This window comes from Lithobates pipiens, unplaced genomic scaffold (genome assembly GCF_037356315.1).
Source record: "Lithobates pipiens isolate NorthernLeopardFrog02 unplaced genomic scaffold, aLitPip1_a1.2 Scaffold_16, whole genome shotgun sequence".
In the NCBI taxonomy this organism is placed as follows: domain Eukaryota; kingdom Metazoa; phylum Chordata; class Amphibia; order Anura; family Ranidae; genus Lithobates; species Lithobates pipiens.
The window spans coordinates 350,615,897-350,636,052 of NW_027507748.1; the positions used below are offsets into that span (position 1 = coordinate 350,615,897).

Sequence of the window (20,156 nt, forward strand, 5' to 3'; positions counted from 1 at the left end):
AAATATGGAAGGCTATGGTCTACCCACTTAAAGGGAAGTGAATTTTGTAAAGACTGTTTATCTTTTTCGTCGAGCGAGATGTTTAACGTTAAAGATTTTTGGGCATTAACTTTAAGGCCTGAGATGAGTGAAAATTCATGTAGTACAAGCATAAGGTTTGGGGCAGAAACATGTGGTGAGGATAAAAAAAGGAGAATATCGTCCGCGAATAAGCATATTTTGTGGTGAAAGCCGCCCAATTCAATACCAGTTATAGTAGGTTCCATCCTAATTCTTTGTGCTAGGGGTTCAATGAGTAGTGCGAATAGTAATGGTGAGAGTGGGCATCCTTGACGTGTCCTCCTCTGTATATTAAACTCATCCGATTTCTACCCTGCATATTTGATATAGGCTTTGGGGTCATGATATAATGCAGAAATCCATTGTAAAAAATGAGGGCCGAAGCCCCATTTGGTGAGGGTATAGTTCATATATGACCATGATATCGTGTCAAATGCTTTCATAATGTCTAAAGAGAGAAAACAAGTGGGAATACGACGTGTTTTAGCGGCATGTGACAAAAGTCTTGCATGTCTGATGTTATCTCCAGCTTGTCGAATTGGGATGAAACCTACTTGGTCGCGGTGTATAAGGTTGGCTATAATTCTGTTTAACCACTTCAGGACCGCCGTATTGCCAATGTACGTCAGCACAATGGCACAGGCAGGCACAATCACGTACATCTACGTGATTGCCTTCCAGCGGGTGGGGGGTCCGATCGGACCCCCTCCCGCTGGTTACGGCGGTCCGATTCGGTCCAGGAGCGCTCCGTGATGAGGGGATGGCCGTTGGTTTTCGGCCACCCCCTCTGGATCGCTCCTGGCCAATGAGAAGCTTCCTCCCCTGTGTATTGTTTACACAGGAAGGAGGAAGTGATGTCATTCTCCTCGGGGCGGTCTTTTTGACCGGACTACGAGGAGAAGAGTAAAAGTAAGTGTGCACCAACACTACACTGACATGTAGGTACACACAGGCACACAAATCCCCCCCCCGATCGCCCCCCGATCCCCCCCGCCCCCCCTCCCCCCCCAGTCACAGTGTCACTGATTGCATTGATCATTTCTTTACTGATCAATGCATTCAGTGTCAGTTGTGACAGTAAAAACTGTCAGGACAGTTAGTGTTAGGTCCAGGGTAGCCCCCTATCACCCCCCAATAAAGATTTAACCCCCTGATTGCCCCTAGAGTTAACCCTTTCACCCCCTTTTGCCAGTGTCACTAAGCGATAATTTTTCTGATCGCTGCATGTGTCGCTAGGTAGCTAGTTATTTTTTTAGGTTCACCGCCAGGTTTTTATATCGCTAGGTACCCCGATACACTACCCAATAATGGTTTTAACCCCCTGATTGCCGCTAGTTAACCCTTTCACCCCCTTTTGCCAGTGTCACTAAGCGATCGTTTTTCTGATCGCTGCATTAGTGTCGCTACAGTCGCTAGGTAGCTAGTTATTTTTTTAGGTTCACCGCCAGGTTTTTATAGCGCTAGGTACCCCGATATACTACCCAATAATGGTTTTAACCCCCTGATTTCCGCTAGTTAACCCTTTCACCCCCTTTTGCCAGTGTCACTAAACGATAATTTTTCTGAACGCTGCATCAGTGTCGCTAGTGTCGCTAGGTAGCTAGTTATTTTTTTAGGTTCACCGCCAGGTTTTTATAGCGCTAGGTACCCCGATATACTACCCAATAATGGTTTTAACCCCCTGATTGCTGCTAGTTAACCCTTTCACCCCCTTTCACCAGCGATCACAGTATAAGTGTCACTGGTGACGCTGGTTAGCCAGTTAGTTATTTAGGTTCCCCGTCAGGTTTTTATATAGCGCCAGGGACCCCCATATACTACCTAATAAAAATTTGAACCCCCTGATTGCTCCTAGTTAACCCTTTCACCACTGATCACCGTATAAGTGTTACGGGTGACTCTGGTTAGTTTGTTTTTTATAACATCAGGGCACCCACCATTTATTACCCAATAAAGGTTTAACCCCCTGATCACCCGGCGGGTGATATCAATTAGGTTTTAGGGTCAGGGTCTGCATCGCCCCAGGCAGCGCTAGGTTAGTGCCAGTACCGCTAACACCCACACGCAAAGCATACACCTCCCGTAGTGGTATAGAATCTGAACAGATCAATATCTGATCTGATCAGATCTATACTAGCGTCCCCAGCAGTTTAGGGTTCCAAAAAAACGCATTGTTAGCGGGATCAGCCCAAATACCTGCTGGCACCTGCGTTTTGCCCCTCTGCCCAGCCCACCCAAGTGCAGTATCGATCGATAACTGTCACTTACAAAACACTAAACACATAACTGCAGCGATCGCAGAGTCAGGCCTGATCCCTGCCATCGCTAACAGGTTTTTTGGTAGCATTTTATATTCAAATCCGGAAGGCAGTGCTTGGTTTTCGGGGTCCCGTACGTGGCTAGGCTCCCAAAAAGTCCCCCACATGTGGTATCCCCGTACTCGGGAGAAGCAGCAGAATTTATTTTGGGGTGTAATTTGACTTCTGCCCATAGCATGTGTGAGCAATATATCATTTAGTGACAACTTGGTGCAAAAAAAAAAAAGTTTGTAATATTCCCGCAACTTGTGGCAAAATATAAAATATTCCATGGACTCAACATGCCTCTCAGTAAATAGCTTGGGGTGTCTACTTTCCAAAATGGGGTCATTTTGGGCGGTTTTGTGCTATTTTGGCATTTTATGGCCTTCGAAACTGTGATAGGTAGTGAGGAGTTAAATCAAAAATTTGCACCCTTAGAAATCTTGAAGGTGGTGATTGGTTTTCGGGGTGCCGTGCGCGACTAGACTCCCAAAAAGTCCCACACATGTGGTATCCCCATACTCGGGAGAAGTAGCGGAATATATTTTGGGGTGCAATTCCACATATAACCATGGCATGTGTGAGCAATATATCATTTTTTTTTTTTTGTCATTATTCAATCCCTTAGGACAAAAAAAATAAATATTCAATGGGCTCAACATACCCATCAGCAATTTCCTTGGGGTGTCTACTTTCCAAAATGGGGTCATTTGTGGGGGATTTGTACTGCCCTGCCATTTTAGCACCTCAAGAAATGAGATCGGCAGTCATAAATTAAAAGCTGTGTAAATTCCAGAAAATGTACTCTAGTTTGTAGACGCTATAACTTTTGCGCAAACCAAAAAATATACGCTTATTGACATTTTTTTTACTAAAGACATGTGGCTGAATAAATTTTGCCCTCAATGTATGACTAAAATTTAGTTTATTCGATTTTTCTTATAACAAAAAGAAGAAAATATCTTTTTTTTTCAAAATTTTCGCTCTTTTTCCATTTATATCGCAAAAAAAAAAAATCGCAGAGGCAATCAAATACCATCAAAAGAAAGCTCTATTTGTGGGAAGAAAAGGACGCAAATTTCGTTTGGGTGCAATATTGCATGACCGCGCAATTACCAGTTAAAGCAGCGCAGTGCGAAATTGCAAAAAGACCTCTGGTCCTTAAGGTATTTATTGGTCCGGAGCTGAAGTGGTTAATCTATTAGCTAGAATTTTGGCTAAAATTTTTATGTCCAAATTTAATAAAGAAATAGGGCGCTAATTAGACCAAATTTAATCGTCTGTATGTGATTTCGGGAGCATACAAATGATTGCGGTCAGGGTTTCTCTCCTAAAAGAATGACCTTCCAAGAGGGAATTGAAAGTATTTGTCAAAACTGGTGATAAGATATCTGCGAATGTTTTGTAGTAAAGAGCAGAAAATCCATCAGGACCCAGCCTCTTATTCAGTTTCAGATTTTTAATAACTTCAGATACCTCTATAATAGACACAGATTCCTCCAACATTTCCAGTTGTGTTTAGATAATGCAGGTAGAGATATATGAGATAAAAATTTTAGTAAATTGGAGAGAAAAGAGTTAGGATTTTTGTTGGGGGTATAATATGATATAATAGTGATAGCGGTATCAAGTAAATGCCCTTTAAGAATCAGATATCAGCCTTCTGGATCTTTAATTTCTTTCATTAGTGAAAATGGGGTAGTACGATGGAAGGCTATAAGCACACCACAATGTTTTGTGGAGGCCGAGGCCATAAATACTTGTGGGTAGGCTTTACTGAAGAATTTGGGAGTAGATTGTGTAGTAAAATGGGTCTCTTGAAAACATACTATATGTGCTTTTTTGGATGAAAATGTACGAAAGGCTTTAGTGCATTTGTGTGGGATGTTAAATCCCTGCGTATTCAAGGATAGCATATTTAATGGAGCCATGGAATTGAAGGAAATGTATCTATGTTTATGTTTAATTTAAAGCAAGGATCATGTAGGAAATTATTTGTCTCCAGAGTATAGGGGGAAAGGTAAGAAAAAGTAAAAAAGTAAAACAAACTAAGAAAGAAAATGCGATTTGCATTCATCATGAAAATATAGCATAACATATATATATTTCTAACATATCAATTGAGGGGAGAAAATATCTCCCTCCAAGGGTACATGAGCCACTGTCAACTGCCCGTTAAATACTGACTAGCTGAGGGTAGCAAGAGAGGGCGCAAGGAACATCCCTGCAGAACATGGAGAGCCAATCATATACTTTTTAGTTTTACAAACAAAGAGCAAAATTTTGAGGCAACAAAAAAGGTGCCCGAGTCAAAAGTGACTTATTTCAAGTAATTGTATGATGTAAACATTGGCTGGAGGTCAAAAAATCTCGGAAGAGGCCAGCCAAAGAAAAGAAAAGTGGAAAAGTGAAAGAGTAGCCTCGGTATAAGTTATTTATCAATCCATAGAATCAGCCAGATCCGGAACTGGAGATTGTATGTGACTTCTTTTATACGGACTGTGATCTTCATCATTCCTGGAAGCAGAAGAAGAATTGCCAGCAGAGGAGGACGATTTTTGGCGTATGTCGGCAAAGTCTCTGTTTTTATTTACCAGCCCTAAATTCTGTAAGGTACTTTGCAAGTCCTTGGCAGTCCTGGACAAGGGTATTTGCGACTTTGAAAAGTGAAACGCATAGAGAAAGGAAAGCCCCATTGGTAAATGATGGCGTTGTAGTATTTGAAGAAGTGGTTTCAGAGATCTTCTTTTGTTGATTGTTATTTGTGAAAGATCTATGAATAATTGACAATTATGTCCTTGGAAAATTAGGGAGTCTTTGTTTCTTGCTGTACTTAGCAATTGTTCCTTAGCATGGTAGAAATGTAATTTTGCGATAATGTTGCGGGTGGATCATCTGTTTTTTTCGGTGTTGGGGCTCTATGAACCCTGTCCATCTCAAGACGTTCTAGCGGTATAGCTGGTTGCAATTCTTGAAAAAGTGCTATCATAGTCAGTCAAAGTCAGTCACTGATTCGGGGATTCCTCTGTTGCGTATATTAGAGTGTCTTGCCCGATTTTCAAAGTCCTCCAATTTGGATTGTAATATGTCATTTTCCTCTTTAAGAATATCAATTTCTGAGGCAAAGTTTGATGTATTATTCTCCAAATCTTCTACTCTAATTTCAAGTGCAGATGTGCGCTGGCCTAATTCTCTAATTTCCTTAGTAAGGTTTGTAGTGATAAGGTCTGCGGTAGATTTTAGTGATTTTTGAAGCAGGTTTTCCATTTGTTTCAGTGTTACAGGAGGAGACAAGTCCTTATGTGAAGAAATTTCAATGTTCTCCAATTCTACCACATTTTTATTAGAAAGGGAATTAGAGAGACTGTGTGCCATTAATGTAAAATCATCACTGAGTGATGTAGCAGAAGGGGCTGGCTATTTGTCCTCCCTGCATCTCACCTCAGAGGAGGAAGGCTTCTGTGCCATGCTGCAGTGATTGTGAGGCGGCGCTTTTTTGCCTGATTTCGGCTTCATGTGCTTCTTTAGACAACCCAGAATGGCTTCAATATGACGTAGGGTGTTGTGAGCACTGAAAGGTAATATATAGGTGCGGAAGGATAGGTTACCTCCGCCGATATTTGGTTTGTTTGTCCCGCGGGATACGGAGCTCTAAGCCGGCATTAACGCTCGGCTCAGCTCCGCGCATGCGCCCTCCTGCTCTTCTTTTTCATTTCCTCTCTTTCCTACAACAGTCTCTTGTGCCTGTGTGTGAAAAACAGAGGGGCGAATGAATGTGCATTATGCTCATATTACTAAGCTATGAAGTATGTGTTTTTTGGTATGATGATCATTTTGAACCTGACTGTTTTTTTCAGTTTCTATTAGCTCTCATTGCTCAAAAATGATGAATAAATAATGAACAAATAAAGGCTATCATAGCTTAATGACTTGAGCCTGTCTTTTTTTTTAGGCACTGGTGCGTTTGCAGGTTACTCTCCTACATGATAACCAGTGTCAACCCCTTGTCTTAAAGTGGTTGTAAAGGCAGGAGTTTTTTTAATCTTAATGCATTCTATGCAGTAAGATGAAAAGCCTTCTGTGTGCAGCAGCCACACTAACACTTACCTGAGGTCCCTCTCTGTCCAGCAATGTCCACGAGTGTCTCAGCCATGCAAGATTCTCCTTCCTGATTGGCTGAAACACAGCAGTGGAGCCATTGGCTTCCATTTCTGTCAGCTAGCCAATCAGGGGAAGAGAGGGTGCGGAGCCAGTTCGGGCTTTATGTCTAGATGGACACAGGGAGCTGTCACTCAGCTCTGGTGCCCCCATAGAAAGCTGCTTGCTGTGGGAGCAGTGAACAGGAGGGAGGGGCCAGGATCACAGAAGAGGAACCCGAGAAGAGGAGGATCTGGGCTGCTCTGTGCAAATCCACTGCAACAGAGCAGGTAAGTATATGTTTATTGTTTTTATAGGAAAAAATCAAGACTTTACAATCACTTTAAAGCACTCATATTGTGGTACATTTATTTCCAGTCACAATCCCTTTTTAAACCCCTGATTATTGAAGGAAACAATAATATATACCAATTAAAAACAGTAAATACTAAGTACAACCATATACAATGGAAAAAAAAAAGCTTTCCTTTCCTCTCTAATTCTGGTTATATACTGATAGTTCAGCCAGAGATTCCTCCATCCACACTACAGAGTGGAGATGGAAGGAGCTCCCACTGTGCCTATTGTATTGCCCAAAAACTACCCTGACACCCCCAAAACTACCTGAAAATACATGAAAACTGTTGCTGCATCTGATTGAATGCAGTTGCTTTTTGCCAAATATTCCTACATTTTTTCATTTGAGGGATGTCTGACAGGAGAAGGCCAAAAGGGCCACCCACTGAGCTAATTTTGCCTGATTCCTTAAGGCCCGTACACACCATTAGAAAATCGTATGGAAAATACCACTTTCGAATCGATCGATAGACCGATAATCTGATCTTTAGTACACAGCTTCCGTCTGAAATTTTCCGAAGGGACAAATACTAAATTTTTTCCCGATACCAGATCATAAGATTTTCGTTTAATTAGTACAGTTTTCGTCTGAAAATACAATACAAATGCACTACAACACATGACATCACTTCCAAATTTGTATTCTGTCGTACGAGAATTTTCTTACTTTAGTAACCTCTTGATTTTCAATATGGAGGCTAGCATGGAAAAAAAATTGAAGATTATTTGTCCGATAATCTCACAGTGTGTGCTAGGCTTTAGGAACTGAAATTCATACAGGGTATGACGAGATTACGCAAAGTTCGTTTCTTACTATTCAACACTTCAAACTTTCAGTAGTCATTTGGTTAAACCTTCGGGATTGTATTTTGAGGTTTGTCTGTGTAACTTACAATTTAGTTATCTTTCATTAACTAGCTTCCGTAAACAGTGCTACAATATGCATGTGCTTATTTGGCCTAGGTGGATTATTTTACATTTCGCTTCTGTGTGGTCTAATTCCAGTTCAGAAACAGACTAGAAATAAAAATTGTAATTGAAAGTTTGTAAAAATATGAAATATTGCATAGTAATCATGTTTATGATGAGTTATAGGCTTCTTTTCAGTTACCCATCTATTCTTATCTTTTTTGTATAACAAATGTTGTTTATAGAGCTCAATAGCTGCAATGTACACACACAAATGTATGAGTTGGGAGTAGTTAATTCGCTTTACTCTCCCTCCCCGTCTGCTCTTTTCAGATTGGGTGCATGTCAAGAAAGATTGTTTGAAGGCAAACAGCTTCTGTGTTCTTTCTTTAGAAAACAATGTGTTTTTGGGTGCGCCCTGCACTTAATGTTTATCTGTAAATAAAATGTATACAAATAGCAAAAACAAAGTGCATCAAATATTGTTTTAAACATTTTTAAACGTTAAGAAATAATTTAGTGCCCCAAAACTGTTTATACTGAAGTCATAAAACACTTTTTGTAGATACTGTTTCACATTCGGATTCAGAATTGCTCTAAGTAAATCTACCATTGCACAATGTTCCTAACGCAGGCTGATCTGACAATGATGTTCTGCATGCACAAGTTTTGTGACATCTCATCAGCTTAGTTTTGTGACAACACCTCATTAGTTTCAGAAGCCGCAGACTTCCTTCCTAGAGTGACTATTTTCAGATGTGTCTGTGTAATTACTGCAGATTTTTCAGCATACACAAAAACACAAATTGTAACAAGGATAATAAGCAGTAATGCCAAATATCAGTGAGCCACCAGCAGAAACAGAGAGAGAGGCAATGAAAGAAAGTTATAATCGGAGTTTACACGAAGTAGACAGAAAGATGAAAGAAATCGGCAAGCCATAGAAGTAATATACAAATAGCTATGTGGCAACCCATTAGCTCTAATGACAGCAAGAAATTTGCCATGTGGTTACCTTCAAAGAAATATGTGTCCTTCCCTTTCCTCTTTGGATCCTGTGTAATTTTCCTCTCCTTAGTTGCTATGGTTTTAGGAGCATAAGGTACTCCGAGAATGAAATTAGTTAAAGTGGTTCTAAAGCCTAAACATTTTTTTACCTTAATGCATTTGTTGTATTAGGGTAAAGAATGTTTAGGCATCAGCATCCCGCCTTACCTCCCCTTCTACTTTCCTAAGCCCTTCATTCGATCTAGTGCTGTATACGTCTGCAGATCTTCTCTCCCCTCACTTCTGGGTCTCTCTGACTTTGCTGGGGCACCAGGAGCCATTGGCTCTCAGTGCTATCAATTAAAGCAAGTAACGAGGGTGCGGGGGGCTGGTCCGAGTCCTGCTGTCTGTGTCCCGTGGGGGCATTGGAAAGAGAGGAGGGGCCAGGAGCAGCAGCAGTGGACTTGAGAAGAGAAGGTTCGCGGCCACCCTGTGCAATTCCATAACACCGAGCAGGGAAGTATACAGCGCAGAAAGCTGAAAAATGGCTTGGGCAGGGGGGGGGGGGGCTTTAAGTGGCTGGTAGGCGAATGGTTAAATGTTTTTTAGGTAATATATGTATAATAAAATGTACTTTATATTTTTCTACAATTGGTGCCTGTAAAGTAAATTTTTCCATGCCCTTTATTTAAGCACCCATTCCTTACCTTAAAACCGTTATAACCAGACTGACCTGGTTCTAAGAAGTTTAATTTGGGGGCCCCTTCAATAAGTTCCACATACTGTATATACAAGAGAACAAAGAAGTCTACCTCAGAGCCTCGTCTAGGACAGATTAGTGAATGTGCCTAGAACCTTGTGTAGATTGCCGACTCCAAGACTTCCTGATGTTTGCAGAAGTTAAGGAGCTCCCTGGATTGAATTGAAGTACATTTCTTTTATTACCATACTACTTGTTTTAATTATAGCACTACATCCACAAATCTAAAAGGGTAAACATATAAACCTGCCAATAAATAAATGTAACAAGGAATTTAACTCTTTGTTACAAACCTTTAGAAGAGGATGCCACTTATTGTATGTAGCATAGTCTTCAACTGTGAATTACATCTTTACCATCAGGCACACAGTGGTGGCTATTAGCTTACCAATACCGGGCCGGTGGATTGCATTGGTCAATCAGATCATTTCATATGAAAAGATAATATACACAAACAGAAACTGTCCATATAAATATAAATTTGGGAGAGTTGGAGTACATCTGATCTCCCCTTCAATAATTCATATTCCCATCAGGGACCGAATGTTGCTCAGGGAAATGACTAACCATCCCTATGCACTGTGTTATATCCTTTTTAGTCATTGTATCGTTGGGGGAGGTATACAAGACACAGGCTTGTTTGCTCATATGTGCTGTTCTTGTGTACTCTGATTGCTTATTGCCGCAAGGCACATGCTGGCCCATTTTGATATATTTATAACTATCCGCTTATTCTGTATGGGTATCATATCTGCAATAAACATAAGAAACAGGATTTTTGTTCACCCATGATTGGAAAAATGAAGTCAACATGACCTTACCTCATTGACTAAGCTAAGTTAAAATTTATTTTGCAAAGAAAAATTCACATAGTTTACTGAATGAGGTGAAGTTTCAATTTGTTTCACCGAACTCTCTAACATATGTGAAAATACACTTTTAAAATATGCTCTATTCCTTTAGTAATACAACCTACAAGAGATCACATCAGCTAACATCTTAAATCGGTAATAAATGCAAAACCAAAAATTTATTATATTGCAACTTACCAATCCTTACATGTGGTGGCGGCATTTGTTTTCTTTTTTCACTCTTTATTCACCTGGTGATCTGGCCAGGATCACGCCATCTGTATTAGAGTGCCTACCCTCTGGATGGAGCACAGAAGGCACAGCAGGCAGCAGCATTGCCAGTCTGGGGGGTGGTAGTGTTAAATGTACTAGCAGATTTAAATACACCAACACACTGAAGCCAAACTCCAGCTCATACTTTTTAATCAATTACAGCAAACAGTTTTTTCCTTTTGGCACGAAGGTTTACAGGAATAAACAAAAGCTGATTATTGTAAACATCCCTGCCAGTGTTAAATGGTTTGTTTCATCCTTGTAAACTAAGACATGTGAAAGAGCACTTGTTCTTTTGAAGTACAACAGACTTGCTGTCTGGATCACCAGATGAAAATAGAAAAAAGAAAGCCTGAGAAAGAAAATTGATTTATACCCAAAGAAAATTTAAATGTTTGGGGACAATTATATCGTAATTTTTTATTATTTTTTTGTTTAAGTTTATATGCTTTAAAATGTTTTAACTCAATTTTTAGTTTTTATCCAGTCTATTAGTCCGAATATATTCCAATCTAAGCCCTGGGTCCAAAAATGTCATAATCTGTGCAGGTCAGATTTCACATGGGTCTCCCAAAATACAGCCATATTGGTAATTTTTAACTGATTGTGACAATTGTGACAAATCTCTCTGTACATGAATTGTATTATCTCAATGCTCAGATGTACACCTGCCTAAATGCAAAACTTTATACAAAGTATTAAAAAAATAAAAATAAATGTATTTGGTTGAACAGGAAGGAAGGAAATGGGATCTGATATTCCTCTGTTTTATTCTCTTCATGTGTAAAATTTAGCTTGCACTGTTGAGCTCTGTAACCATGAGGATTTTTTTTTCAACTTAGCAAAAAATTATAGACACGTATACATGATGGGAAACTGAGCTTTACCTACTAGCTAGAAAAGAGAGTACAAAACATTAATGCAATATTCAGGGGTGTATCATGAAATAAAAGATCAAAAGTGGCCCCCCATGCAGTGAAAAAGTACCCCCCAGCACAAATCCTCACCGCCATATACCCCCCTTCTAGCACAAATCCCCCCTTCAGCACCAACTTTTGCCTCCACCCCCCCAGCATAAATCCTTCCCCCATATCCCCCCTTCCAGTATAAATCTCCTGAACTGCTCCCTCTTACACAAATTCTCTTACCCCACCCCAAATCCCCCTCCCAGCACAAACACCATACATATCCTACCCCCCCCCCCCCCAATAGAAATGCTCTCATCTCCAAATCCACCTCCCAGCACAAACACTGTACATTTCTTACTCCCCCCCCCCCCCCCCCAATAGAAATTCTCTCATCTCCAAATTCCCCTCAGCAAAAAAATGCTCTTAATCCCTCCTTCTACTGTTCGGTCAGATTACACATAAGAGGAACCTACAGGAAACTTCCCTTGGCGCTCTGACACTACTGTTAAGAAGAGGGCTGGAAGAGATACTGATTGCTACAGTGCCAGCAATCGCTGCACTGGAGAATCAGAGACACCAAGAGTACTTGGTGCTAGCGATTGCCAACAGTGTAGCAGCCCACTGTCGCCCTCCCAGCTCACTGCACCCAGGGAAGCCAGGTGCCCCTCTCGCCTTGGTGCCCCACCCCTTGTCCCGGCCCTGGAGTGCGTGGCTGCAGATCACTCCACCAGCGGCCAGCGTTTTAGTGACTGTGGGCGGCGGTGGCTGGATCTTTTAACCAGGCATTGGCCACCGCCTGTGTGTAAAAAAAAAAAAAAAGTCCCAAAAGCTGCCGGCTGTGTACACACTTCATGGACTCAGTAGGAATGTGCTTTCATTGCATTTTTGTTTCTCCATGTAGGCAGAGTGTGACAGGGCACACTGGGGACCTGTGTGGATCGCACACCCTGCACACTGGCAATATTTCTTAGATATTTGATTTAAAAAGAAAATAATTTTTAACATTTTGTTTTTTTAATTCTAACCTTATTAAAGGAAAAAAATATATACCTGTGTGTGTGTATATATATTCGAGAATGAGAGTCCCCGAACTAGATTATTTTGCTCCAGAACAAAATAGGGTGAAGGAAGGCCAGAGGTGTCTGATGTGCATGTGGTCATTGAAAGTCTGGCTTCACCTCTGTATGTGAAGTGAGAGGCAAAACAGCAGTGCCCCGTGGGGGAAATAAGTAATTGGGGAAAGGCGGAAGAAGAGTTTTACTTCACTATTATGTACCTTTTGAGTTGTTTATAAGTTGGTTCATATTTGGCAGTGGTTTCTGTATATTTTGGCCAGAGAAAAGGTTGTTTAACCACTTACAGACCGGACCATTTTGCTGGTCAAAGACCAGACCACTTTTTGCGATTTGGTACTGCGTCGCTTTAACTGACAATTGCGTGGTCATGCGACGTGGCTCCCAAACAAAATTGACGTCCTTTCTTTCCCACAAATAGAGCTTTCTTTTTGTGGTATTTGATCACCCCTGCGGTTTTTATTTTTTGCGCTATAAACAAAAATAGAGCGACAATTGTGAAAAAAACGCATTATTTTTTACTTTTTGTTATAATAAATATCCCCCAAAAATATATAAAAAAACATTTTTTTCCCTCAGTTTAGGCCGATACGTATTCTTCTACATATTTTTGGTAAAAGAATCGGAAATAAGCGATTATTGATTGGTTTGCGCAAAAGTTATAGCGTTTACAAAATAGGGATAGTTTTATAGCATTTTTATTAATAATTTTTTTATTATTTTTTTTTACTAGTAATAGCGGCGATCAGTGATTTTTATTGTGACTGCGACATTGTGGGGGACCCATCGGACATTTTTGACACATTTTTGGGACCATTGTCATTTATACAGTAATCACTGCTATATAAATGCAGTGATTCCTGGGTAAATGACACTGGCAATGAAGGGGTTAACCAGTGGGTGGCAGTGTAGGGGTTAAGTGTTCCTAGGGGTGTGTTACTAACTGTGGGGGGGTTGGGCTTTCATTTAGTGAACAATGATCTCTGCTCCAATCACATGGAGCAGAGATCAGCATCACTAGTTGCTAGGCAGAATGGAGAAATGCTGTTTACACGGCATTTCCTCCATTCAGCCATCCCGTGAGACGATCGCGGGGATGCCCGCAGCGATCGAGTCCGCGGGTCCCGCGACCGGATTCACGGGGGTCCCGACGGCGCGCTCCCGATAGCAGGGCGGCATTGAAGATTGGACGTACCTGTACGCCAATATGCCTGCCCGTGCCATTCTGTCGACGTACATCGTCGTGCGCTGGTCGGGAACCGGTTAAAAAAGTTGGCCACTGTAATGTTTCACAATAAACTTAAAATAATGCGTTACTTATGGGCTACCACATTTAATGACTCATCAGAGCCAATCAGGTGTCAAATTTCAGAAATTTCTTGTACTTGAAAAAATGTTTATACATCTATATACAGAAAATCTATCACACTGTGTACAATTTATTTTAAAATATGTTAATATATAATATTATTTTTTACTTTAGACTTTTTTTCCCTTCAATTAAAGTGTTACTAAACCCAGGACCCTGCATGTATTACTTTATCTGGTCTCCCACAGTACACAGACAGAAATGCAATCATTTTAATAAATATAAAATGCTAAATACCTCTTCTCATCAGCAGTATATAGCAGTTTTGTGACTGTGACTATCAGTGTCCAGCCAAGCACTGGTTAAAGCTTGTAGAAGGAGTTTTCATTGTCCTCTGACTGTCCTATGGGGCTGCAGGACCCCTGACCCTCTGTCTGGACAGTGCTGATTGGCCCTGTGTCAATCACATGCACCCTCCCAAGAAAAACTCTCTAGCACTACACACCGAACTGAGCATGTGCAGAGTGCCCCCAAGGTTCAGTACTAGCAGAAGGTGGATTGAGGACAGTCAAACAAGGGGAGGATCAGAGAAGAGAGGATCAAACAGCTATTTTACACAATGAGCAGGATTAACCCCTTAGGTTCCACAGTGAGTATAACAAGCATGCTTTACTGCATATACAGAATGATTTTACTGTTATGGGTTTCGTAACACTTTAAACGCATCAGGTCTGGTGTAACTGAAAATGTGAAACATACATAGACTAGTAGCTAAAAGCTAAACTCCAGGCAGAAATTAAAAAAGACATACATTAATGTAGCTCTCTATTTATTAATAAATTATTAAAGTAACTAACTGAATGACATTTAGTTTGCTAAGAGTCCATTCACACAGGAGCAACACGACTTCCAGCGAGACTTTGGGAGGCAACTTGGACACGACTTGAGTATGAATCACAGCACGACTTGGGGCAACTTACAAGGCAACTTGAAGTTGCCTCCAGGACAGGGGACTTTGCCAGTGGCCAATAACATAATAATCAGCTCTGTGGGAGGGAGGGGTTTGCCTAGAAAACAATTTTTACTTCCTGGAAAGTTGCTTCAGTTAAGACAGGGGATCCGACTTGGAAGTGACTTCCATTGAAATCAATGGGTACAAGTTGCCTAGAAGTCGGATTGAAGTAGTACAGGAACCTTTTCTGAAGTCGGAGCAACTTCAGTAGTGTACATTAAGACGGCTCTCATTCACTTACATTGATTTTTATCATGTTGCGTGACTTGAGGCAACTTGGGACGACTTCAAGTCAGATCCAAAGTTGCCCCTGTGTGAATGGATTATAAAGCACAGTGTAGCACACCGACTGCCATTTTTTAAAATAAAATACTTGTTTTTACGTTTTTCATCCCTAGTTGCATCTAGGTGCTGCTGATCTCCTGCGGCCTTTTTTGTAGCCATTTCTTGTCTATACACATGCAAGCCAGTAATAAATGAATGGCATTTCTCAGGGTGGGTTTCCTGATGGTGAAAATAGTGGACTATGGCCGTGTAAAGTATGTTTATTTGGCCACTTGTAGCCTTCTTGAAAACCCATGTGACAGACTGACATTTCAGAAGCACTATTGGAGGCAGGGATAGGACATTGTCACCCTATATCAGGAAGGGCCTGAACAAAGATCTGAAGGACAGGTATTATTTTAATGAAAGCTGAGGATTTAAAAATATTGAAAATGACTTGAATTTAGATTAATGTATTAAAGATTATATGAGATTTATGTAGTTGTGGCATATTGTATACTTTGCTTTTTTTGTAATGCAGTGCTCAAACTGGGTGAGGGAGGGGCTGGACTAGAAGCTAGTTGATTGAGCGGCAAGTGTAATGGCAAGAAGCAAGCTGACATAAAAAGAGAGCAAAGTAAACAGAGAAATTCTCCTTCACTGTCCATTAAGCAAGCTGGGGATGAAGAGATGACACCACTGTTGTTTTTTAACTGTAACAAAAAAGTGGTGTCACATAGCTCCCAAATGTCCCTGATTTTGAGGGACTGTCCCTGATTTGGAGCAATGTCCCTCTGTCCCTCTTTCCTCCTCATTTGCCCTCATTTTGGTCTGATCTATATAGTTGTATATAAAATTTACTTTTTATCTTTCAAAAAGTATATCTCAGTGCTAAACCTTTCATCCAATTTCTAAATTGCTGCATGTGTACATTTCAAAATCCAATATAAAGGAATAGTAGTGGTTAAAAAAAAAAAAAGAATTTGTGGGTTTAACTAATATTTTTTAAATAATTCTCCGTTAAGGAGAATTATACACCCGTGATAGGGGGTGTATCCTACACCTATATACTTTTGCTAATATGTGTCCCTCGATCCCATCTCAAAAAGTTGGGCGGTAGGATGTCATCTGCTCGACTTTGAGTGAATCTCAGGACTAAATGAACAGAATTGCAAATAGTTTTCCAAGTGAAACAGTTTTCTTATGCGTATTAGATCTGTGTAATACAGTTTTTTTTCCTTCAGCTGAGCTTTAATTAATAAGCCCTTCTATCTTTCAGTGGATTAAACTGGAGCTGGGGATGGGCCTCGGCAGGAAGCAGCATTTTAGCAGAATTTGGGACCTTACATTTGGAATTCTTGAAACTCAGTGAGCTGTCTGGAGATTCAGTGTTTATTGAGAAGGTAACTTGGCCTGTTTTTAATGCTTATGCCATATTTATATTGATCGATGTCTATTATTGAAGAAATTAGACTTCTTTATGGTAAAGATGTACCAGTTACTTTTCAACAAGGTGTAATTAATTGCCAGATTTAAACCATTCCCAAACACAATATTTCTTGCAGGTAAACAACATCAGGAAAACTTTAAAGAAAATAGAAAAACCACATGGATTGTATCCTAATTATTTCAGCCCTGTCAGTGGCAGCTGGGTTCAGCGTATGTACATAATTACATTTTTTTATTTGCTTATGTCATATTAGAATTCTTGCACTGGTCAAAAATTTTACCGGAAAGCTTTGCAGTTTGTATGTTATGAATTTATTTTTGAATGATGCCCAAAACCATCAGCATGATGGACATTCTCAGATGTCCTCCGAGTTATAGACTTACTTGTCCACACTATGAGGATATCTTGGCTGTGCAAACCTCTTTGGTGCCACACAGCACCAAAAATATGAAAATCTTCTCTGTTGGTTCCTGTTCAAGTGCTTCATGATCTCCTTTAAATCCTATGATGGGTTGGTATTCTGCTAGAGTATGGAGTACAATTTCTCCATAGGAGTACCTTTAAAATACAACATAAACGTGTGGGACCCAAAGGAAAAGATTTTCAAATTAGGCTGTGTGGTACTAAGGCAGTCGCTCAACTAAGATCTCATCACAGTGGGAACAGGTGTCTATAACTTGAAGAAGGGCTATGGATGTTTATTAAAGTGGAACTAAAGTTGCAAAAAAAAATGAAACACCTGCTGTGGGGTATGCAGGCTTCTGGGAAACCAGTCAGCCAGTTTCCCAACCATTCCTTCCTCCTCTATAGTGACCGCTGATATGTTAATTCAAATCAAAGCACAGTCTGAAAATGATTAAAAGATGATTAATTTTTTTTTCTGGAAACTATGCAGGGTCCTGCCAGAAAAATAGTAAGGGTGACGGAGTGCCCCTTATCTATGTGGGCATCTTTGGCTATATTATAGATGCTCCTGTCATGATGACATCAGGGCCTAAGTGAGTAAAGGTATTCCAGTAAATAGTGTGGTCAAAGGATACCTGTAGTCAACTGAACATATCAATGATATGCAGGCACTGCAGATGTGATTGCACATACTTTTGTTGTCCTGAAATCCAGGGATGTCGATTTCACTCTAAAAATCTGGTTCTTGGTCTCTGTTGAAGATTGTTGTGATCACAGACCAATAACAAGGTGCAGAATGGGGGAGAGTGCATGGTCAATTACGAACTTTGGTATTTATGTTACCAGAAGGATTTGCGCCCTTAATGACCAGGCCATTTTTTGCAATACGGCACTGCGTTGCTTTAACTGACAATTGTGCAGTCATGCAACGTTGTACCCAAACAAAATTGGCGTCCTTTTTTCCCACAAATAGAGCTTTCTTTTGGTGGTATTTGATCATCTCTGTGGTTTTTATTTTTTGCGCTATAAACAAAAAAAAGAGTGACAATTTTGAAAAAAAACATTATTTTTTACTTTTTGCTATAATAAATATCCCCCAAAATAATATAAACAAATTTCTTCCTCAGTTTATACCGATATGTATTTTTCTACATATTTTTGGAAGAAAAAAAATTGCAATAAGCGTATATTGATTGGTTTGCACAAAAGTTATAGCGTCTACAAAATAGGGGATAGATTTATGGCATTTTTACTATTAATTTTTTTTTACTAGTAATGGCGGCAACCTGCAATTTTTATTGGGACTGTGACATTGCGGCGGACAGATTGGACACCTTTGACACTTTTTTGCGACCATTGACATTTATACAGCAATCAGAGCTAAAAAAATACCCACTGATTACTGTATAAATGTCATTGGCAGGGAAGCGGTTAACACTAGGGGGCGATCAAGGGGTTAAATGTGTGTCCTAGGGAGTGATTATAACTGTGGGGGAATGGGACTGCCTGGGGGAGGAGACCAATTGTTGTTCATACTTAGTATGAACAAAAGATCAGTGTCCTCACCTCTTGCAAAACAGAGATCTGTCTGTTTACCTTTACAGATCTTCATTCTGTCTCTCTCAGGAGCGATCACAGGTGCCTGACAGAGATCATGGGCGCCAGACATGCGCATCAAGTCTGTCGTCCTGGCATGCATGCCCCCTAGTGGTCTTAAAGTGGCTGACATAGCTACGGCGATTTGCACAGGAGAGCCAACCTGCCGGTTAGGGGTTAAAGCGGTTCTTAAGGTAGAAGGTTTTTTAACTTAATCCTTTCTCTACATTAAAGCATAAGTTCACCTTCTGGAACATGTTTCATGTTCCACCAATATTTAGGGTGGAACATGTAACATTTAATTAATGCAGGCCCTCCCCTTATACTTACCTGAGCCTGATCTTGATCCAGTGATGTGCACAAGATCAGTGGCTCTCTCGGTTCTCTCCCTCCCCACTGGCTCAGAGACAGCAGTGGGAACCATTGGCTCCTGCTGTTGTTAATCATAGCCAGTGAGCAGAACGAGTTTGCACAATTGCACCCATAGCGAGCAGCTTGCTATGGGGGCAGTCAGCCGGGGGGCGGGGGGGGGGGGAGCCAGGAGTGCTGGAAGTATAGCATTTTTCTTATTTTAATTTAAAATAAAAAGCATTTACAATCACTTTAAGCTGATCATTCACTGATTGAAATTCAGCCAGTTCAGTAAGGACTTGCTGAATTTCAATCGGTATATTGCTGTCCCCGCTCATTTGATCGACTTCTGTCAAATGTTGGAAAATGCATCGCATTCCCCTGTCATAATACAATGACACACAAATGAGGTGGATGGAGGCATTCGTTAGCTTTTCTCAGCCGTTGGCCGAAGAAAAAAAATGGTGTATGACCAGATTAGAAGACCGACTCAACCTTCAGGGCATTTGCAGATAATTTTACATATACTGTATGCAGCATTTCATTGCTATAGTCAGCTGAGGTTTAGTTGACTATAGATTCACTTTAATATCTAACCATGTTTTACATTTCATTATTTTCACTAACTGTAAAATGGAAAATTTTCTTTTGCTTCTCTTTCTATTCACTAAGCCCATAGTGAATTGTCAGATGTAATTAGAAGCTTTAGACTTAACCTAATGTAATTTTCTTTGAACATCACAGAGCTAGCATGTAAAAGACATTGTATTAGAACACTTAATTATGAACTGACAATTTTTAAATGACAATGCTGAGAAGGAATTGGAATTTAAGAGGTGCTTGGCATGGATACTTAACATCAAGATTTGCATGCGCACAAATGAAATGTCGGATTAAATTCTTTATCATCCTTTCTCTACAAATTGTGTGTCACTTCTCCCACTATAGATCATGTGTCTCTTGGAGGACTTGGTGACAGCTTCTATGAATACTTAATCAAGTCTTGGCTGATGTCAGCTAAACAAGATAATGAAGCAAAGGGCATGTACTATGAAGCTGTAGAGGTATGAAACAAGCTTTGTGTCTTGTCCACTAAATGCATTATACTATGTAGGTCAATCTTCTGTTAACCCAATATTTGTTGTGCCAGAAGG

General features: G+C 40.3%; 1 protein-coding gene across 1 annotated transcript in view; it reads left to right on the plus strand.

The window, feature by feature from the left end:
* The window catches only part of MAN1C1 (mannosidase alpha class 1C member 1), a 160,655-nt gene that overhangs the window by 100,183 nt on the left and 40,316 nt on the right, over nt 1-20,156 (plus strand). Inside the window, exons 7-9 of the mRNA XM_077481894.1 lie at nt 16,480-16,603; nt 16,766-16,859; nt 19,951-20,066. Of these exons, the coding sequence (XP_077338020.1) occupies nt 16,480-16,603; nt 16,766-16,859; nt 19,951-20,066 (334 nt within the window). The remainder of the gene's footprint in view (nt 1-16,479; nt 16,604-16,765; nt 16,860-19,950; nt 20,067-20,156) is intronic.